Here is a 15,152-nt window from a genome sequence, read left to right on the forward strand (position 1 = left end):
GCCCCTCCACCCTGGCAGGGCCTCCAGGTGCCAGAGGTGCAAACCTTGCTGTGCCACTCCTGTAAGACCGTGTGAGGTGAAAGGAGCTGACACTGTGCACCTTCATCCATGTGGTGCACAGGGCTGGCCACTGATGAGTGCCAGAGCCCAAGTCACATCTTAGTGTGCACAAACCATCATGGGCTGAGAATGGGCTAAGTGTGGAGCCACACTGCTTCTCATTGAGCCTCTAGCCAGGACACAGAGCACACACTGCAGAGGCACTAAAGAGCTAGTCCAATATCTCCAACAGCTTCCTCATCCACTTGTATTCCTTCTCTCAAGCCTCTTACATTCTTCAATGTGTTGGCCTTGTTTAAAAGCCTTCACAGGAACCATGAACACACTTCTTGCCATGTTATTCACCACTAAAGAAACTTCCCACCCATGCCACCAGCATGTTAACCCTCTGCTTTATAAATATCAATGGACTCTGTTTTGCATGAGCCTGAAGCTCTGTGTATTTCCCCCCCCAGCCCATGAGCAGTTGGGATGAGCTGGCTCAGGCACCCATGACATCCCCTCTAGCACCCTCTGCTCCACGTCCAGCCCTCCCCTGGGATGCCAAGCTGCCCTGTCCCAGGTGTAACACACAGCACAAGCTGCACCAGCAGCCAGATCATCTCCTGGCCAGAAGGAGTCCCAGTCCCCTCTTTGCTGACAATGAGCTGGGACCAACATGTCCAGGGCTTGCTGAGCAGAAGCCCCTCACCCCTCCACAAGCCCGCCATCCTGTTCCCTGGCTGCAGGAGGAGACCCCCACTATCTGGAATGCAGGGGCAGCTTGAGGTGGGACTTCAGTCCCAGGGCTTTGTCCACCACCTCTGGGGGCTGCAGGATGTGCCACTGGGCCAGGGGCCGGCGGGGGTTGGACAGCATGTCGGACCAGTGCCGCAGCTGGTTGCCCGTGGCTCGGCAGCCCAGGAGGAGTTTGCCAATGGGCTCATTCTTGGTCACTTTGTCATGATCCCAGACGGAGATGACCATGTCCACATTCTGGGGGGGGACACAAGAAAGAGGGTCAGTGGGAAGAGGTTTGCTGCAGTGGGGACCTGCTCAGCCCTGGGCACTTCAGGGAAACCCACCTGGATCTGACTGAAAGGCACCTCAAAAACAAACACCTCATTGAAGTAAGGGCTTAAGGTGTTTTTCTTCACACTTGTCCTTTTTTTCTTCCATTTCTTCCTGTTCAGTATGAGATGCACCTTGACAAAAGGATCTGAAGAGAGAGAGGGCACACCTGGCACAAGTGGCAGTTTTTGGCTGAGGAACTCAGCCACTAAACAGCTTTCCTCAGCCATTCCCAAGGAGACCATGGCATCCTGCTTGTTACTCCTCATGGTGAGACAGCCACCTCAGAGCTCACTTCCTCCTGCCAAGCTTGCTGTACAATCTAGCCATGACATCTCCTCCTGGGACACACCTCCAGTAGTGCCCAAAGCTGGAGTAACTATGCTGGGAGTCAGCCAAGGGCTGAATATGGTGGTCGCAGCAGGAAGCAGGTCTTAACACCAAGAGTTTTCAAGGCTTTGCAGCTCTAGGTGCCACCACTGAGGCCTGGGCAGGAGTGGGAAGGTCTGAGCACAAGCAGCCCCCACTGACCTGAGAGTCCATCGGAGTCCATCCGCTTCAGCTGCCTGGCTTCCAGGATGAGCACCGTCAGCTTGCCAGTGCTGGGGACATAGCGCAGAGAGAAGCAGATCTCACCCAGATGCTCCTCCTGATGGAGAGATGCCAGTAATTAGCGCCAGGCAGAGGAGCCAGCTCACCTGAGGCTGGAGCACCGGGCTGGCCCCAGGTTTCCTGAGTCTCCCCCACTCTCGTGCTTGCCCCTAAGGGCTTGCTTCTTGGGGAGGTGACAAGCCAAGCAACAGCACATGCTTCCCAGCAGTTTCCCACCCACCAGGACCAACCTCCACTTTACTGGCCACCGCCAGGTCACTCCACTGCTCGATGACATGCTGCAGGTCAACACTGGCCAGGGGCAGCCGGACCTCACCAATGATGTCATGCTTGGAAAAGCGATTGAAGTCATAGATCTGCATCACCAGTGTGGATTCAGACACTTCAGCGTGGGGTACCTGCAGGGGAGGACCCAAAAGCCTGGACTCACTCCTCAGTGTCAACCCCACCCCATGAGGGTATTTCTCTCTCACATTTCCCGGTCCTGACTGTGCAAGCATCTCCTAAAATTGAGAGGCTTTTGCCCAGGGAGCAGTGTCTATGCAACACTCTTGATGGGACCAGAAAAACATCACTGGCTTTGGTTTGTACCTGGAAAGTGAAGCTCTCGTTGAAGATGGGGTTCAGGGTTTTGCGGTAAACCTTGGTCTCATATCTTTTCTTCCTATCAGACGTTAGGTAGACAATCACATATGGGTCAGATGTGCCTCCGCTGTCCATGGCCTTCAGCTCAACTGCCTGCTTCACACCAACCTTCAGCTGGAGAGAAGTGAGGACAAGGTCAGCGGGTGGAGAAGGATGGGGTCAGGCAGCTCAGTGGGGGCTCAGTGGGAAGTGAGTGCACCAGTGAGGAATGCCTTGACACCATGCGGGCACGAGAGCTAGTGGGCTGCAGGCAGGTGGGAGAGGGCATGTCCACCTCAGTGGGCAGCAAAGAGTTGCCATGCAAGAGCATGGCTTTTTCCCTGCTGTGCCACGGCCATGGGCATCCCCACCTCCTGCATGCGGAAGTTGTACTCCAGGGAGTACTGCAGCTTTCCTCGCCGCTTCTGCTCTACTGCCTGCTCCAGGTCCTCCATCTCAGGCTGCACCTGTGGCAGAGAGCAACACTCAGCCATGTCCCTGCCATGCTGTGCTCCCACCATGTCTGGGGCTGGGCAGTGCAGCAGCAAACCCCTCAGGGGGAAGGGAGGGGAGATTGAGGGGAAGGCAGCACGCACAAGGTTGATCGTCGTGGGGTTGCTGACGGTGCACAAGCTAATTCTATCCTTCTTCTTGGGCTTCTTCTTGGTACAGCAGCACTTGATGATGCAGATGAGGAAGACAAGGAGGAGAATGGCCCCTGCCATAGCCACAGTGATGAGAGCCCATTTGGGTACTGGTGCGATGTTCAGGGAGCGGAGTTGGATAGAAGAGTTAAAACCAAGCAAAACATACAGAGTACATTTAAACCTCTTCCTGGTCCTTCAACATTAAGGAGTTGTACTTTCAAAATTGCCCCTAGAATCCTGGACAGGCCCCATGCAGGGAGACTGAGACTGAAAACCATTCCCCAAATGGGTAGCAAAGATACCCTCTGCTCCTGAGGCAGTGTGGTACTACTCTGCAGTAATACCTCCCTGATGGAGCCACTAGAAAATGGAATTTGAAGGGAGGGTGAAGTGAATACACAGCCTCAGAGTACAGTAGCCCCAGCAGGTAATGCTGCCTGGGAGAGGAGGGCAAAAGACGCTGTACTCACATGGAATCCAGCTAAGCCAGCTGTCCAGGGAGCCTGGCCAAGCTGTGGTGGTGATGCTGGTGTGTGGGGAGGCTGTAGTCCTGCCCTTCCTGGCTGCCACTGCCATGGCTAATCTGGGGTGACCTGGGAACACAGGCAAAATTAGCAGGGTGGGGATTTCCTCTCTGGTAGCACGTGTGCTGCCTGTAGCCCAGGGCTCTAATGAGAACAAACACAATTAAAATATAGAGCTCAGGGTAAGCGATTAGAGCTTGGCCATGACAATGAGATGTGAAATGGAGCGGGAGGGAGCTGCTGGCAGGGAGGGGTCTGCGCCAGCCGGCCCCTCCCATGCAGCCTTCTCCTCCATATCCTTGCAATTCTGCCTGCTGAAAACGGAGACTGGGGGGGGGGGGGGGGGGGTTCCAGGGCGTTTTGAGAAGAGGAATCACTTGGCTGCAGGGGACAAAAGCCAAGAGCTGTTTTGTGCTGGCTCCTCCCCGGCCAGGCAGAGTGAGCTGAAGGGTTTGCTCAGCTCCAGGAGAGCCCCATCATCAGCTAACACCCCTTTTTGGCTATTTTTCCTAAGGTAGGGTTGGCTCCTGGGCTTGCAGGAGCCGGTGGCAGTGATGTCACCGGGCTGGGGCCACACCAGCTCGGAAACTTTCCGTGAGCTCGGCCTGTGCACATGGCAACGCTGACACAGCCTCAGGAAAGGCTTCAAATTTAAAGCAGGATGGTTTTACAGCATTGCTTTCCCCATGGCAGAGCTCTTATTCTAGCGTGAACACTTCCTCATAGCCAAATTCCTTTCACGTCAGCGGGACAGGTGTGCCCGGAGCGGTGCTGCGCGGTGAGCAGCGGGTCTGCGGCCACCACGGCACAGGTGGCACCCAGCCCTGGTGCCCGGGCTGGCAGCTCTGTGCCAGGGGCTGCCCAGCCTCCTGCCCGACCTGGGTCCCTGCTCAAGCAGCCAACTCCACCTCGCTCTGCCCATCCCAAGGTACTCCTTGCATGGGGATCTTCCCTGGGAGCAGGAAACCACATCTGCAGTTCCCTTCACTGAGCCTGCAAAGCTCTGCCCATCCCAAGGTGTTCCTTGCATGGGGATCTTCCCTGGGAGCAGGGAACCACATCTGCAGTTCCCTTTGCTGAGCCTGCAAAGCCAGCAAACACCCTTTCTTTTTCCAGCAGTGTGCTTTGCTGCATGTGGGTATGGGGCTGGACAGATGAGGGAATTGCTGTCACCCCTGTGCCTGTCATTGCTGGGACAACGAGGAGCAGGTTAAATGACTTGTCCAGGGCCAGATGGGACTTCTGTGTCATTGGACACCCGCAGCATCGCTCAGGTATTTCAGAGGCGCCAGGCTGCAGCTTTGGAGTGAGGGGTGGACAGGACAGCACAGGCAAGCAGGCATCCACCCAGCACACAATTAGGAGTGCCAGTACATTCTGCCTGCCACAGGCTGTGTCACATTAGTCTAACACTGACCCTGGTTTAAAAAAACTTTTATCCCAACCCCAAAGAATGAACTGAGCCACCACTTTGGTAACAATGGGGACAGCCCTGCTGCGGTCTGGCACAGGAGGCATAGTCTCAGTGGGCAGTCTGCTGGGAGCATCGAGCATCCATGTTCCTGGAAAAGGGGCTGGGGGAACCCTGACTCTCGCTCCCACCCTGAGCTGACGGGGTTCCCAAATCCAGACTTACCCATCGTGTCCTTCCCAGCGTCAGCCGGCCCTCCCTGCTGCCCAGGCTCCAGTCAAGCCAGCACGTGTGGCAGGGGCATGCTGTGGGTGAGATGGGAGCCCAGCAGGCACACAGCTGAGGGTACAGAAGGGATGGTGGCTGCACTGCACAGCCCAAACAGGAAAGTCTGCTTTGCCAGCCAGGTGGCCCCAGCAGCTCCGCCGGCCCCACCTCGCCGCTGACCCAAGCAGTGTTCATGCAGGCGAAAAGCCAGCGGGGAACTCCCTGCTGGACCAGGAAGCAAAACCTGCCCTCCTGCCTGCCAGAAGCTGGAGGGCATTGCTGTTCCACTTCAGGCACTGGGAAATTCACTTCTCCAAGTTATCCCTGCAGCAATGCTGGGCTGGACTGTGTGGCTGCAGGCACAGCACAAGGGAATGGACTCTTTCAAGGGGATGGGTGCATGACTGCATCCATCCCTGGTGATCTCTGCCCTTGGGAAGCCCAGCTCCTTGGCCCTCAGAGCATACACTGTGTGAGGGCCTGCAAAACGTGTGTGTGGATGAACAGGAATGCTCTGCTGCAACATGGCAGGAAGGACAGACAGGACAAGGGGATACTGCTTGGGTGGTTTCATCCTCCAGAGCCAACAGAAGCACCAGGCACACAGCCAGGAGCAATTTCACAGGCTTCCATTGCATTAAATTTATGCTTGTAAACTTCTTCCCTTGCTGCCAATTCAGCAAAGTTTGCCCAAAACCTGCCCTTATCACCACGTAAATTTGGGGTGGTGTCAGAAGCAGGGAGCCATACTGCAAAACTGCCAGTGTCTAGTGGCTGAGGTAGTGATGGGAGATGCCCCAGAAACCAGACCTGTCCCAGCTCTGCCCCACCACCCTGACTCACCAGTCCTCCCAGATTTTCACATGGCCACCAAGGCATTGCCACAGTGGGTGCCTAGCCACAGGAGAGGGGCTAGGGCTGCCCTTCAGCCACCCAAAAAATAGCCACACTCACAAGGGCCTTGCACTCATGCTGCTCAGGAAAGCACCACCTCCAGGAGCAGGAGATGCAGGAATGATGCTGCAGGAATGATGCTGCAGGAATGATGCTGCAGCAAACCTCTGGGAGAACTTTTTGCTCTAAACTGGAAGTCCCAAGGGATGCACAAGAGAAATGCAATATGGGGATGGGGGAATAGGGAATATTAAATCTTCCAGGGAAAGGGGGTCTGCATATGCACACTAAAAGCTGAGCATGTAAGTAGCCTTTTCAACAGGTGGCTTGCTAGAAACAGCTAAAAGAGAAGAGATTCAGATCCTGGGGAGAAATTCTTTACTCAGAGGGTAATGAGGCACTGGAACACGTTGCCCAAAGAAGTTGTGGCTTCATCTCTGGAAGAGTTGAAGGCCAGGTTGGATGGGACTCTGAGCAAGCTGTTCTGGTGCATGGCATCCCTGCCCTGGTGGAAGAGGTTGAAATTAGATGATCCTTAGCACCCTTCCAACCAAAATCATTCTATGATTCTATGACCTCAGTGAGACCAAGCTACACAGCACCCTGGTGCCTTCCCACATTTTGGGAGGAGATTTGGTGATGCTGGTGATAGCCTGATGTCATGCAGGTGGACAACTGTTCAGCCTTAGTGCATGTGAGTTTGGTCTCCATTTGGTCTCCAAGGCTGGGCAGGCTGCAGCAGTGGACCTTGTTCCAGCAGTGGGGCAAGGGAAAAGCTGCAGGATGGTCCTGGGTCCCTGAGCCCCTCTCCCCTCACCCTCTCCCCCCCACATCCCTGACAGTCACAGTCTTGGACAGAAAAAAGGTGTTGAACTATCCTGGTACCATCAGCCCCACACGGCTGGGTGCTACACAGCCTACCCAGAAAAGTAAAATCCTAGCCCCAAAATCAACCCTGCTCAGGACAGCAAGTGACACATGGCCTTCAGAAAAAAGGAGAAAAGAGACCCAAAACCATTACAGTAAAATGGCAAACGTGCTGCATTCAGCCACGCTCTGCACCTGCCTTTGCTCCCTGCGTCCCTGCATCTCTCCTGAGTCACTCTGGACCAGGTACCCCTATTTTTTTCGGTCAAAAATACAACCATTCAGGGGCTGGGAAATGAGAGGACTGGAGGCACGCTATAAACACTCCAGCTGCAGAAATAAGACATCACGGCTTGCGGACAGCGATCAGCCACTGAGCACAAGCGCCTAGAGGGCTACAGAGGCAGGAAAAGCGCGGAGTGACCGCGGCCGTGTCCGAAGCCAGGCCCCGGTGACCGCGATCCTGTGCAATGCCAGCCGGGAAATGCAGTCTGCCCGGGCAGGACGCCAACCCGCTGGCTGCCTACAAATCCCAGCGCGCCGGGGAGCGGAGCTGCGCCCATCCCGGCTGCTGCCCGCTTCCTGCAGCGCGCCGGGGGAAATATAAACAGCGGGCACAGGCACGGCCGGGATGCTGCCGCGGGACGGGCCGGGCTGGCCGGGAGCAGAGGCAGCGCTCGGGGTGAGTGAGTGAGTGTGCGCTTTTCTCTCCGGCAGAACCCTGTCTGTGTGCAGGGGGTAACACCTGCTCCCTGCTAGGCAGCCGTGGGAGGGGACCAGCAGCACCCCCTGGAATCGGGTCTGGCAGCGAGACGTGTGCCTGTGCAGTCCGGGTGTCTGCGTGCGAACTGCGCTGCGGGTGTCGGGGCAGGGAGATGGAAAGGAGAAGCCGGGCTTGATTTGCAGTGCTTGGAAGAGCGAAGCAGAAATTAGAGGTGGATTCTCCCGCCAGGAAGGGCTGCTCAGCTCCGTTACCCCTTTGCATTTAGTTTTGACTTTTAGAGAATACTTGACTGGGATTATGTCAGAGGAAAGCTCCTGCCTGCGCTGGGCTGGTGTTTGCCACCCTCTCTGGGAGGAGACCCCTTCCCAGCATGGGGCAGGGGGTGGAGGAAGCAGAGGGATGCTCAGCATCTCCTGGCTTTCCAGGCAGCCCTGGCCGGGGGAGTAGCCCTGCTGCAGGGCTTTCTGCTCCTCGGGCGGTCGGGGATTGCACATGCGAGATCTGAGCCCCCCATGGCAAGGCTGTGGCTCTCACGGCTGGCATCAGCCAAGTGTGGTGTTTACTGGCCCAGGCAAAGTTTTGCAGTCCCTGAACAATAAACATGAATTAAATAAAACTGGGGCACAAGACAGATCTCTGTGGATACCCTGAGTTGTCCTTTACACTGCATGTTGGCTTTGCTCTTTGCTTGCCCAGCCCCCCAGTACAGCAATCAGGTAGGGCCTGACTGACTCACAGGGCTGTGGAGGGGCAGACGAACCCCATCACAGAGGTCTCAGCCTTTATCCAAGCCCTCACCACACACTTCTACTTACTCTGACCTTTTACAGCTGCAAATGAGCTGCTGATGCAGTGAACTCCTTCATTTGTAGATACAAATTCACCATTCAAGCAAAAGTGGCAAAAAAGACAAGGATGTGAACTAGAAACCTACTTGGGCTTTTAAAGACAGCCTTATTTTGCTTGGAAAAGAGCTCCACAACAACCTTCAGCAGTTCAACACAGAGAAAAATACTCTTTGAGAAAAACAGAAGTAAAAATAAAGCGGTGATCTGTGTTTGAAAAGCCATTTTTCCATCACATGTAGTTGGAACTATTAGAACAGTTCTTCTCGGAGCAAAGCTGCTGTCAGCAGAAACAGGTTCATTTGAGCTGCTGTACTTGGTGTGTAGGATGTTTCCTGTCTCCTTTCCACTCTTCCCCCTCTCAAGAATGACTATAGATTGGCTACATTATAATCTTCCAGTTTAATTTTGTATTTTCTCTTAAAGGCTGAGAGTTGAAGATGGCAGAGCTGGAAAGCACAGTCATAAACACCAATGTAAACCAGGTAAAAGGCTGTCCATTACAAAACACACATCCTGTATTTCCAAACCAAGTCTTGAAATGCCACCACAGAAGGGAACACACCACAACCCAGAACTGTGGTGGCCTGAATTGCTCATGCCTGGGTTTCAGCAGAAGTGGCTGTCCCAGGGCTGCTGGGCTCTTGGTCCCAGTGAAGTCCATGTGATTTGCAGTTGCTTGGACTGGGCAGGTACATTTGCTCACACGTAAATTTTGGAGCAGACAGGAAGAAAGCAGCAGCTTCTCTACATACACAGAGACTTTATTCAGCTGTCCAGAACAGACACAAACAAAGAGTAGCACCATCAGTATGTGCAGAGAAACCCAGCACAAACAGATGACTGTGGCAGTGCTGGCCCCACAAAGAACAAAATTATGGAGCAATCCCCTCTGTGTGAGCTGTCCTTGGAGCATGTGGCACTTATCAGACAGGTTAGGGTTTCACAACTGCCAGCCCCATCCTTGGCGGCCTGAAGATGAAGACTGGGTGTGGTACCTCTGGCATCAGGAACCGTGACACAGGGGTGATACCTCCAGCAGCCAACCCTACCACTCTGGTTGATGCCCCCTGCACACCCCACCTCCCTGAGCACCTTCTCTGCTGTCCCCTGACTCCTCTTTCCTCCCTGTCCTGCAGAAAGACCCCAGCACGGCACTGGTCATTGCTGTGACCACCAGAGCCATCTTCAACCTGGAGGAAGAGCACAAGCTCTACCTGGAGAAGGGCAAGGAGGAGTACACAAGGCACCAGCAGGCCAACCAGGACAAGCCCCTGCCACCAGGCACAGCCTTTGCCTTCATCCAGGTGAGCCCCACACCTGGCATGGGGCACATGCAGACACTTACAGGATGGGGTGAAAGCTCAGCTTTCCCAGCTTTAAGTCTCAGCTCCCATCATAGGGTGTGTCGTATCATCAGCCTGTGCTGATCTCTGGGCCTCATTGCAGGGCACTGAGACCTGTTCTCCTGACCAGTCCATCTCCCCCTGGCTTTTCCAGGATGGTTGCTCTGTCTGGCTCTCCATAACATGCCAGCCTTGTCGTAGCTGACAGATGCAGCACAAACCACTAACCGTAACTGCAAAAGAACCCCTGCAAAGGTACTGCAGTCATGCCTCTTTAAAAGAGTCCCATCTCCTCCCAGGCAGTGCAGTATGTTAACAAGAAGATCCTGGAGAGCAGCCCAGCAGAGAGGGACCTCTTTGACATCCTGGTGCTCTCCAACAACAGCCCAGAGAGCGGTGTGCGCATCATCAACAGCGCCAAGCACTACGGTAAGGGGGACCCATCCTGGCTGTGCCTGGTGCCCCTGGGAGGCTGCAGGGCAGATCAGGCACCACAGTGGATCATCAGGGGCAAACAGAGAGCCAGGGGATACAAGGGGAAGGGGTTCTCTTGGAGCCCAGCTCCCCTCAGCCATATCTTTCACACCAGGAAGTTGCAGCCTTTTGCACAGCCTGGGGATGTTCAGGCAGGTACTGAAAATAAAAAAAGTTGTTTAAAAAAGCCACCCTAAATCCCAGAGTGCTGTCAGGAGGAATGCTCATTTAAGGAGGGGATGGAGGGAATATTTACGTGCACTCTGCAGTTTTATAGGAGCAACAACAGGTCAAGAAGATGCAGCAAGAACACAGGGAGGTTCCCCATATATCACTGGGAAATTCATTGCCCTGAGCTCTTGCAGAAGAGCACACTGAGACCCAGGGAGACCAGGGAGGGGCTGTGAGGAGGATGTTGATCTATAAGTTTTCACTCACATCCCTTGTCCTGAAGGGCTGGAGATCTCCAAGTTCTGCTTTGTCAGCGATGAGGACTCCACACAGTACCTCAAGTCCCACGGTGTGAAGCTGTTCCTCTCAGCTGACAGGACAGATGTCTGCAATGCCCTCCGGAGAGGTACGTTCTCCCCTCCATCCCATGTCCCAAACCCACCACCCTTTTTACAAGCAGCGCAGTACCAAGAGACAGCACCAGAGCCTGTGATCTCACAGGGACCAGGGGTGAATGGCACATTGATTACCAGTACAGTCCTGAACAGTTCAGTCTCCTTTTCTGTCCTTACCAGTAGCCTGCAAGCACACCAGGCTTGCTCAGATGCCCTCACAAGTCACTGAGTGCATTATGCATCATTTTGAGCACAGCTCTGCCATGGGCTGTTCATTCCCTGCCTGACATTTAAGCCTTTCTAACCAAAACTGCAATTCCATTCATCAAAGAGAGTTTATCAGTGATTCCCAGGACTCTGTGAGGATGCCACAGAAATCTGCTGTCTTGGTACATGCAGAGTTTCTGTGTGCTCAGTAAGCATGTGTCTGACCTCAATCAGAGGAAGTGCAGTCTCTCCATCTCCTCTAATGGGGTTAATCACCTCCTTATTAATTCACTTGGGTATGAGTACATCAGCTGGCCACCGTCCTTCAAGGTCAGGAGCAAGCCATCTGCAGTCTGGACTTTCCTTCACCACACAGCACATTCCTGGAACCTCCTTGAGAGAATCATTGCCCTGATAAGTGTCTCCCATCTGGGAGCCTGGGTCCACATATGAGGGTGGGCAGGGAGCAGCTTGTAGGAAGAGACTGTAATTAAGCCAATTACCACAATCAATGGAGATGCCAGCCCATATTATTCACACCACAGTGTGCTAAATCTGGGCATTAAAGATTGAGGCTTGGCAGGGTGAGCAAGCACCAGGAGGAGGGCTGCTCATGCCTTGACAACCACCCACCATATCTTACCACACTTCAGTATCTGCCCAGGCCTCGGTTTCTGATCAGCAGCACTTTCTCAGGGGATAACATAGCCATGGAAAGGCTGGGCTGACTGCCCCAGAAAGCTCCCTGACTTGGAGGCCCTGGCATGGTGATGTGGGTCAGGGCTGCAGCAGATGTGTAGGGAGCAGCTGGCCGTGCATGAGGTGCCCCAGGGAGGGGTGTCCCTCCTGACCCCAGCTTGCTCTGCCTCACAGGGGTCTCGGCGGCGCTCGTCTTCCAGCAAGAGGTGCAGGCCCCCAGCACTCCACTCCGCGTGGTGTTTGACGGGGACGCCGTGCTCTTCTCGGATGAGACAGACCAGATCTTCCAGGAGCAGGGCCTGGAGGGGGCAGTGCAGTACGAGCGGGCCATGGAGGCTGTCCCCATAGGAGAGGTGAGTGTGCCCCCTCGCTTCCATGGGCACCCACAGGCTCTGCCGTCTCTCCTGCTAGGGCTTTGGCATGAACTGTCAGAAAAGCAGAAATCCTTACAGAGTCCCTATGCATCCACTATTCAGTCCCTGGTGTGGGCCTGATCTGGAGTCTCACTGGAAATGGATCTGTTATCTCCTGTAAATAAGCCCTAAATATCTAGGATTGTGGCTAATCCCAACATCACCTTTTGTAGGCTGTGAGCTCTTGCTGTCCAAGTCCCTGCAGGATTCAGACCCAGGGGCACTGCTTGCTGGGATATACCTTGCTGGTCACTTTGGGATTAGGACGAGCACCACAAGGCTCACCTTCCTCCCAGGGACCACAGTGCACAGCCCCAGTCCCAGCATTGTCCAGCCCTGGAGCCCACAGGCATTGTGTGCTCTGCAGAGCCCTGAGAAAGCCTGGGAGAGGAACAAGTGCCTTGTACAGGCAGAGTAGGTGTTTCCTTATTTCCCACACACTCCCAACTGTCCTGCTGTCCTTCCAGGGCCCCCTGAAGGCTTTTGCCATGCACCTCGGGAAGCTGCGTAAGAAGTTTGGCCAGGGAGAGTCCCCCATCCGCACCTACCTGGTGACAGCGCGCAGCGGCCGGGACATGGGCGTCCGAGCCATCAAAACACTCCGGGAATGGGGACTGCCCATCGACGAGGCTTTCTTCATGGATGGGGCTCCCAAAGGCCCCATCCTCGCCCAGATCCAGCCTCACATTTTCTTTGATGATGGGCTTCATAACATCCAAGGGGCCCAGAATGTGGGGGTTCCCTCTGCCTGGGTCCCTTCCTGCTGCTGATGGGCTGCAGGCCAGCAGTCCTCCCTTCCAGCAACACTATGGGGACTGGGTCAGTTGGAGGCAAAACTTCTGGTGGAGAAGGAAAGATCTCCTGACATGCAGCAAGCAAATCTCAGGGAAAGGGAACGAGAGCATGGACTCCCATGCAAAGCTTGATGCATATTTCTGCTCCTCATAAGAGGTTCTTTATGTCTTAGGATAAAGCCAAAAGACACAACTGCTCCAGATGGGAAGACACCTTTGCTGTGACACTGAGGACTACACCTACCTGCCATGTAGGACCTGGGGACTTTCTCAAAGAAATTAGTGAAGCTAATGCCATACACACAAGATGAAAGGAGCAAGAAAAAAAAAATGCTAGTTTTGGCTGTGCTCAGACTGTCCCCAAGATTGAGCAACACAGGAAGGACAGCAGCCTGTTGAGCCAAGTCCCAAAGAGGCAGACCAAGACGACTGAAGGGATTGAGCACCTCTCCTGTGAGGAGAGGCTGAGAGAATTGGGATTGTTCAGCCTGGAAAAGAGAAGGCTTCAGGGTAACCTAACTGCGGCCTTCCAGGACCTGAAGGGAATGTACAGGAAAGATGGGGAGGGATTATTTACAAAAGCATGTAGTGACAGGACAAGGGGGAATAGCTTCAAACTGAACAAAGGCAGGTTTAGATCAGATATTAGGAACAAATTATTTTCTGTCAGGGTGATGAGGCACTGAAATAGGTTGCCCAGGGAAGTTGTAGATGCCCCATCTTTGGGAATGTCAAAAGTCAGGTTGGATGGAGTTCTGAGTAACCTGGTCTAGTGAAAGGTGTCCCTGCTCACACCAGGGTGGCTGAAACAGGATGATCTTTAAGGTGTCTTCCAACCCAAACGATTCTATTATTCTATGGTTCTATGATTTATTCCCATCTGCCTAAAGAGAGCTCTCAAGACTGTGCCTCACTGGACACACTCATCTTGGTTTCCTGAGGAGACTGATGTGCTAGTGAGTGCTTCAGGCAGCTCCAGCCAAACTTAGAAGAGGGAGAAAGACTTCAAAACTGTAAAGGGCCTACAGACCTTTTAGAAATGGGTGAATGGGTTGAAGAAAGAAAGCCCAAGCTATTCCTCCTCATAAAAGAGATTATAGCAGAAGACAGCTTTCCTTAGACACGCATACTGCCCAGAGTGCTTTTAGGAGTCAGACCTGTGGGACACACAGCTCCTGGAGCTGCAAGACAGGGACAAGGCTACAGCCCAGCACTAAGGTCCCACCAGGAGAGGGCACTGGAGAAGCCATGGAGGGCCTGGGCTGCGGACCGGCACTGCGGGGGCTGGGGCAGGACCGGGAACTGTGGCCAACCTTAAATGGATCTCCAGAGCCAGGTGGGAGTCTCAGGAGCAACTGCTCCTTGCTTATGGGGTACCTGGTGTGCTCGGTTCCCTGCCTGGCAGCACAACACACCCCAAACAGGGATGCCTCTCCTCTGGCAGTTTGGACTCAATTCCTAATTTTCCTGGGGAACAAGGAGCCTGCGAGGTTCACCTGCAGGTTTCTTTCCCCAGGGCTGGATGTGAGTTGCCACGAGAGGCCACTGTGCTGCCTGGGGACATGGCACCTCAAATCCCTGCCAGCTGTCCAGAAACGCCTTGTTAAAAAACACAAACTGGCTGCTCAGGCAACAGCGGGATTATGGACGAGGAGATTAAGACGATGCTGGTTTAGTTTTTTTAACTTCAGTGTAATCAGAAAATAATTATTTTAAAGGCTTCACAAGTGTTGCTCTCACCAAAGCTTATTTCCCCCCCTCCCCCAATAAATAAATAAACAAGCATCCCAGTGTGAGTCCTTGTTCCTCATGCCCGTGTCTTGCAGTGTGGGAGGAAGGGTGGGATAACTCAGTGCTGCTTTACATACGTTCATTTACTTATCAGGTGTTTGGCATTTTCATCCAGATGGCTTAAATACACAAGAAACCTTCAGTGGGCTTTGGATTAGGTCCCTGAATGTCATCTTGTATCTGTCTCCAGGCTCCTTGAGCATAGGACTCTGCACCTCTTGCTTTAGCAAGGGCAGCTGCTGGCCCTGACATGCCACTGGCAGAGGTCCTGTCCCTGCCTTTGTGGCCACTGTTTGGGTCCAAACTCGGGGCTGCTAGGGCAGGGCAGGGATCCCCA

The 15,152-nt window shown here is 54.0% G+C and overlaps 2 protein-coding genes across 2 annotated transcripts; one reads left to right on the plus strand and one right to left on the minus strand.

Annotated features, from left to right (window-relative positions):
* Positions 1-801: 801 nt before the first annotated feature.
* Positions 802-5,306, minus strand: SYT8 (synaptotagmin 8). Its single transcript, XM_058807412.1, has 9 exons — positions 5,154-5,306; positions 3,464-3,586; positions 2,943-3,100; positions 2,718-2,813; positions 2,314-2,481; positions 1,953-2,120; positions 1,642-1,759; positions 1,125-1,258; positions 802-1,035 (listed from the first exon to the last, which is right to left on the minus strand). Exons 1-9 carry the CDS (start codon positions 5,155-5,157, stop codon positions 802-804), a joined length of 1,203 nt encoding a protein of 400 aa, XP_058663395.1. The 5' UTR covers positions 5,158-5,306.
* Positions 5,307-7,552: 2,246 nt separating this feature from the next.
* On the plus strand, positions 7,553-14,791 carry LOC131559091 (cytosolic 5'-nucleotidase 1A-like). Its single transcript, XM_058807333.1, has 7 exons — positions 7,553-7,638; positions 8,952-9,010; positions 9,665-9,832; positions 10,171-10,300; positions 10,800-10,922; positions 11,992-12,170; positions 12,698-14,791. Exons 2-7 carry the CDS (start codon positions 8,966-8,968, stop codon positions 12,998-13,000), a joined length of 948 nt encoding a protein of 315 aa, XP_058663316.1. The 5' UTR covers positions 7,553-7,638; positions 8,952-8,965; the 3' UTR covers positions 13,001-14,791.
* Positions 14,792-15,152: the final 361 nt, after the last annotated feature.

The sequence above is a fragment of the Ammospiza caudacuta genome, chromosome 6 (genome assembly GCF_027887145.1).
Source record: "Ammospiza caudacuta isolate bAmmCau1 chromosome 6, bAmmCau1.pri, whole genome shotgun sequence".
Taxonomy (NCBI): domain Eukaryota; kingdom Metazoa; phylum Chordata; class Aves; order Passeriformes; family Passerellidae; genus Ammospiza; species Ammospiza caudacuta.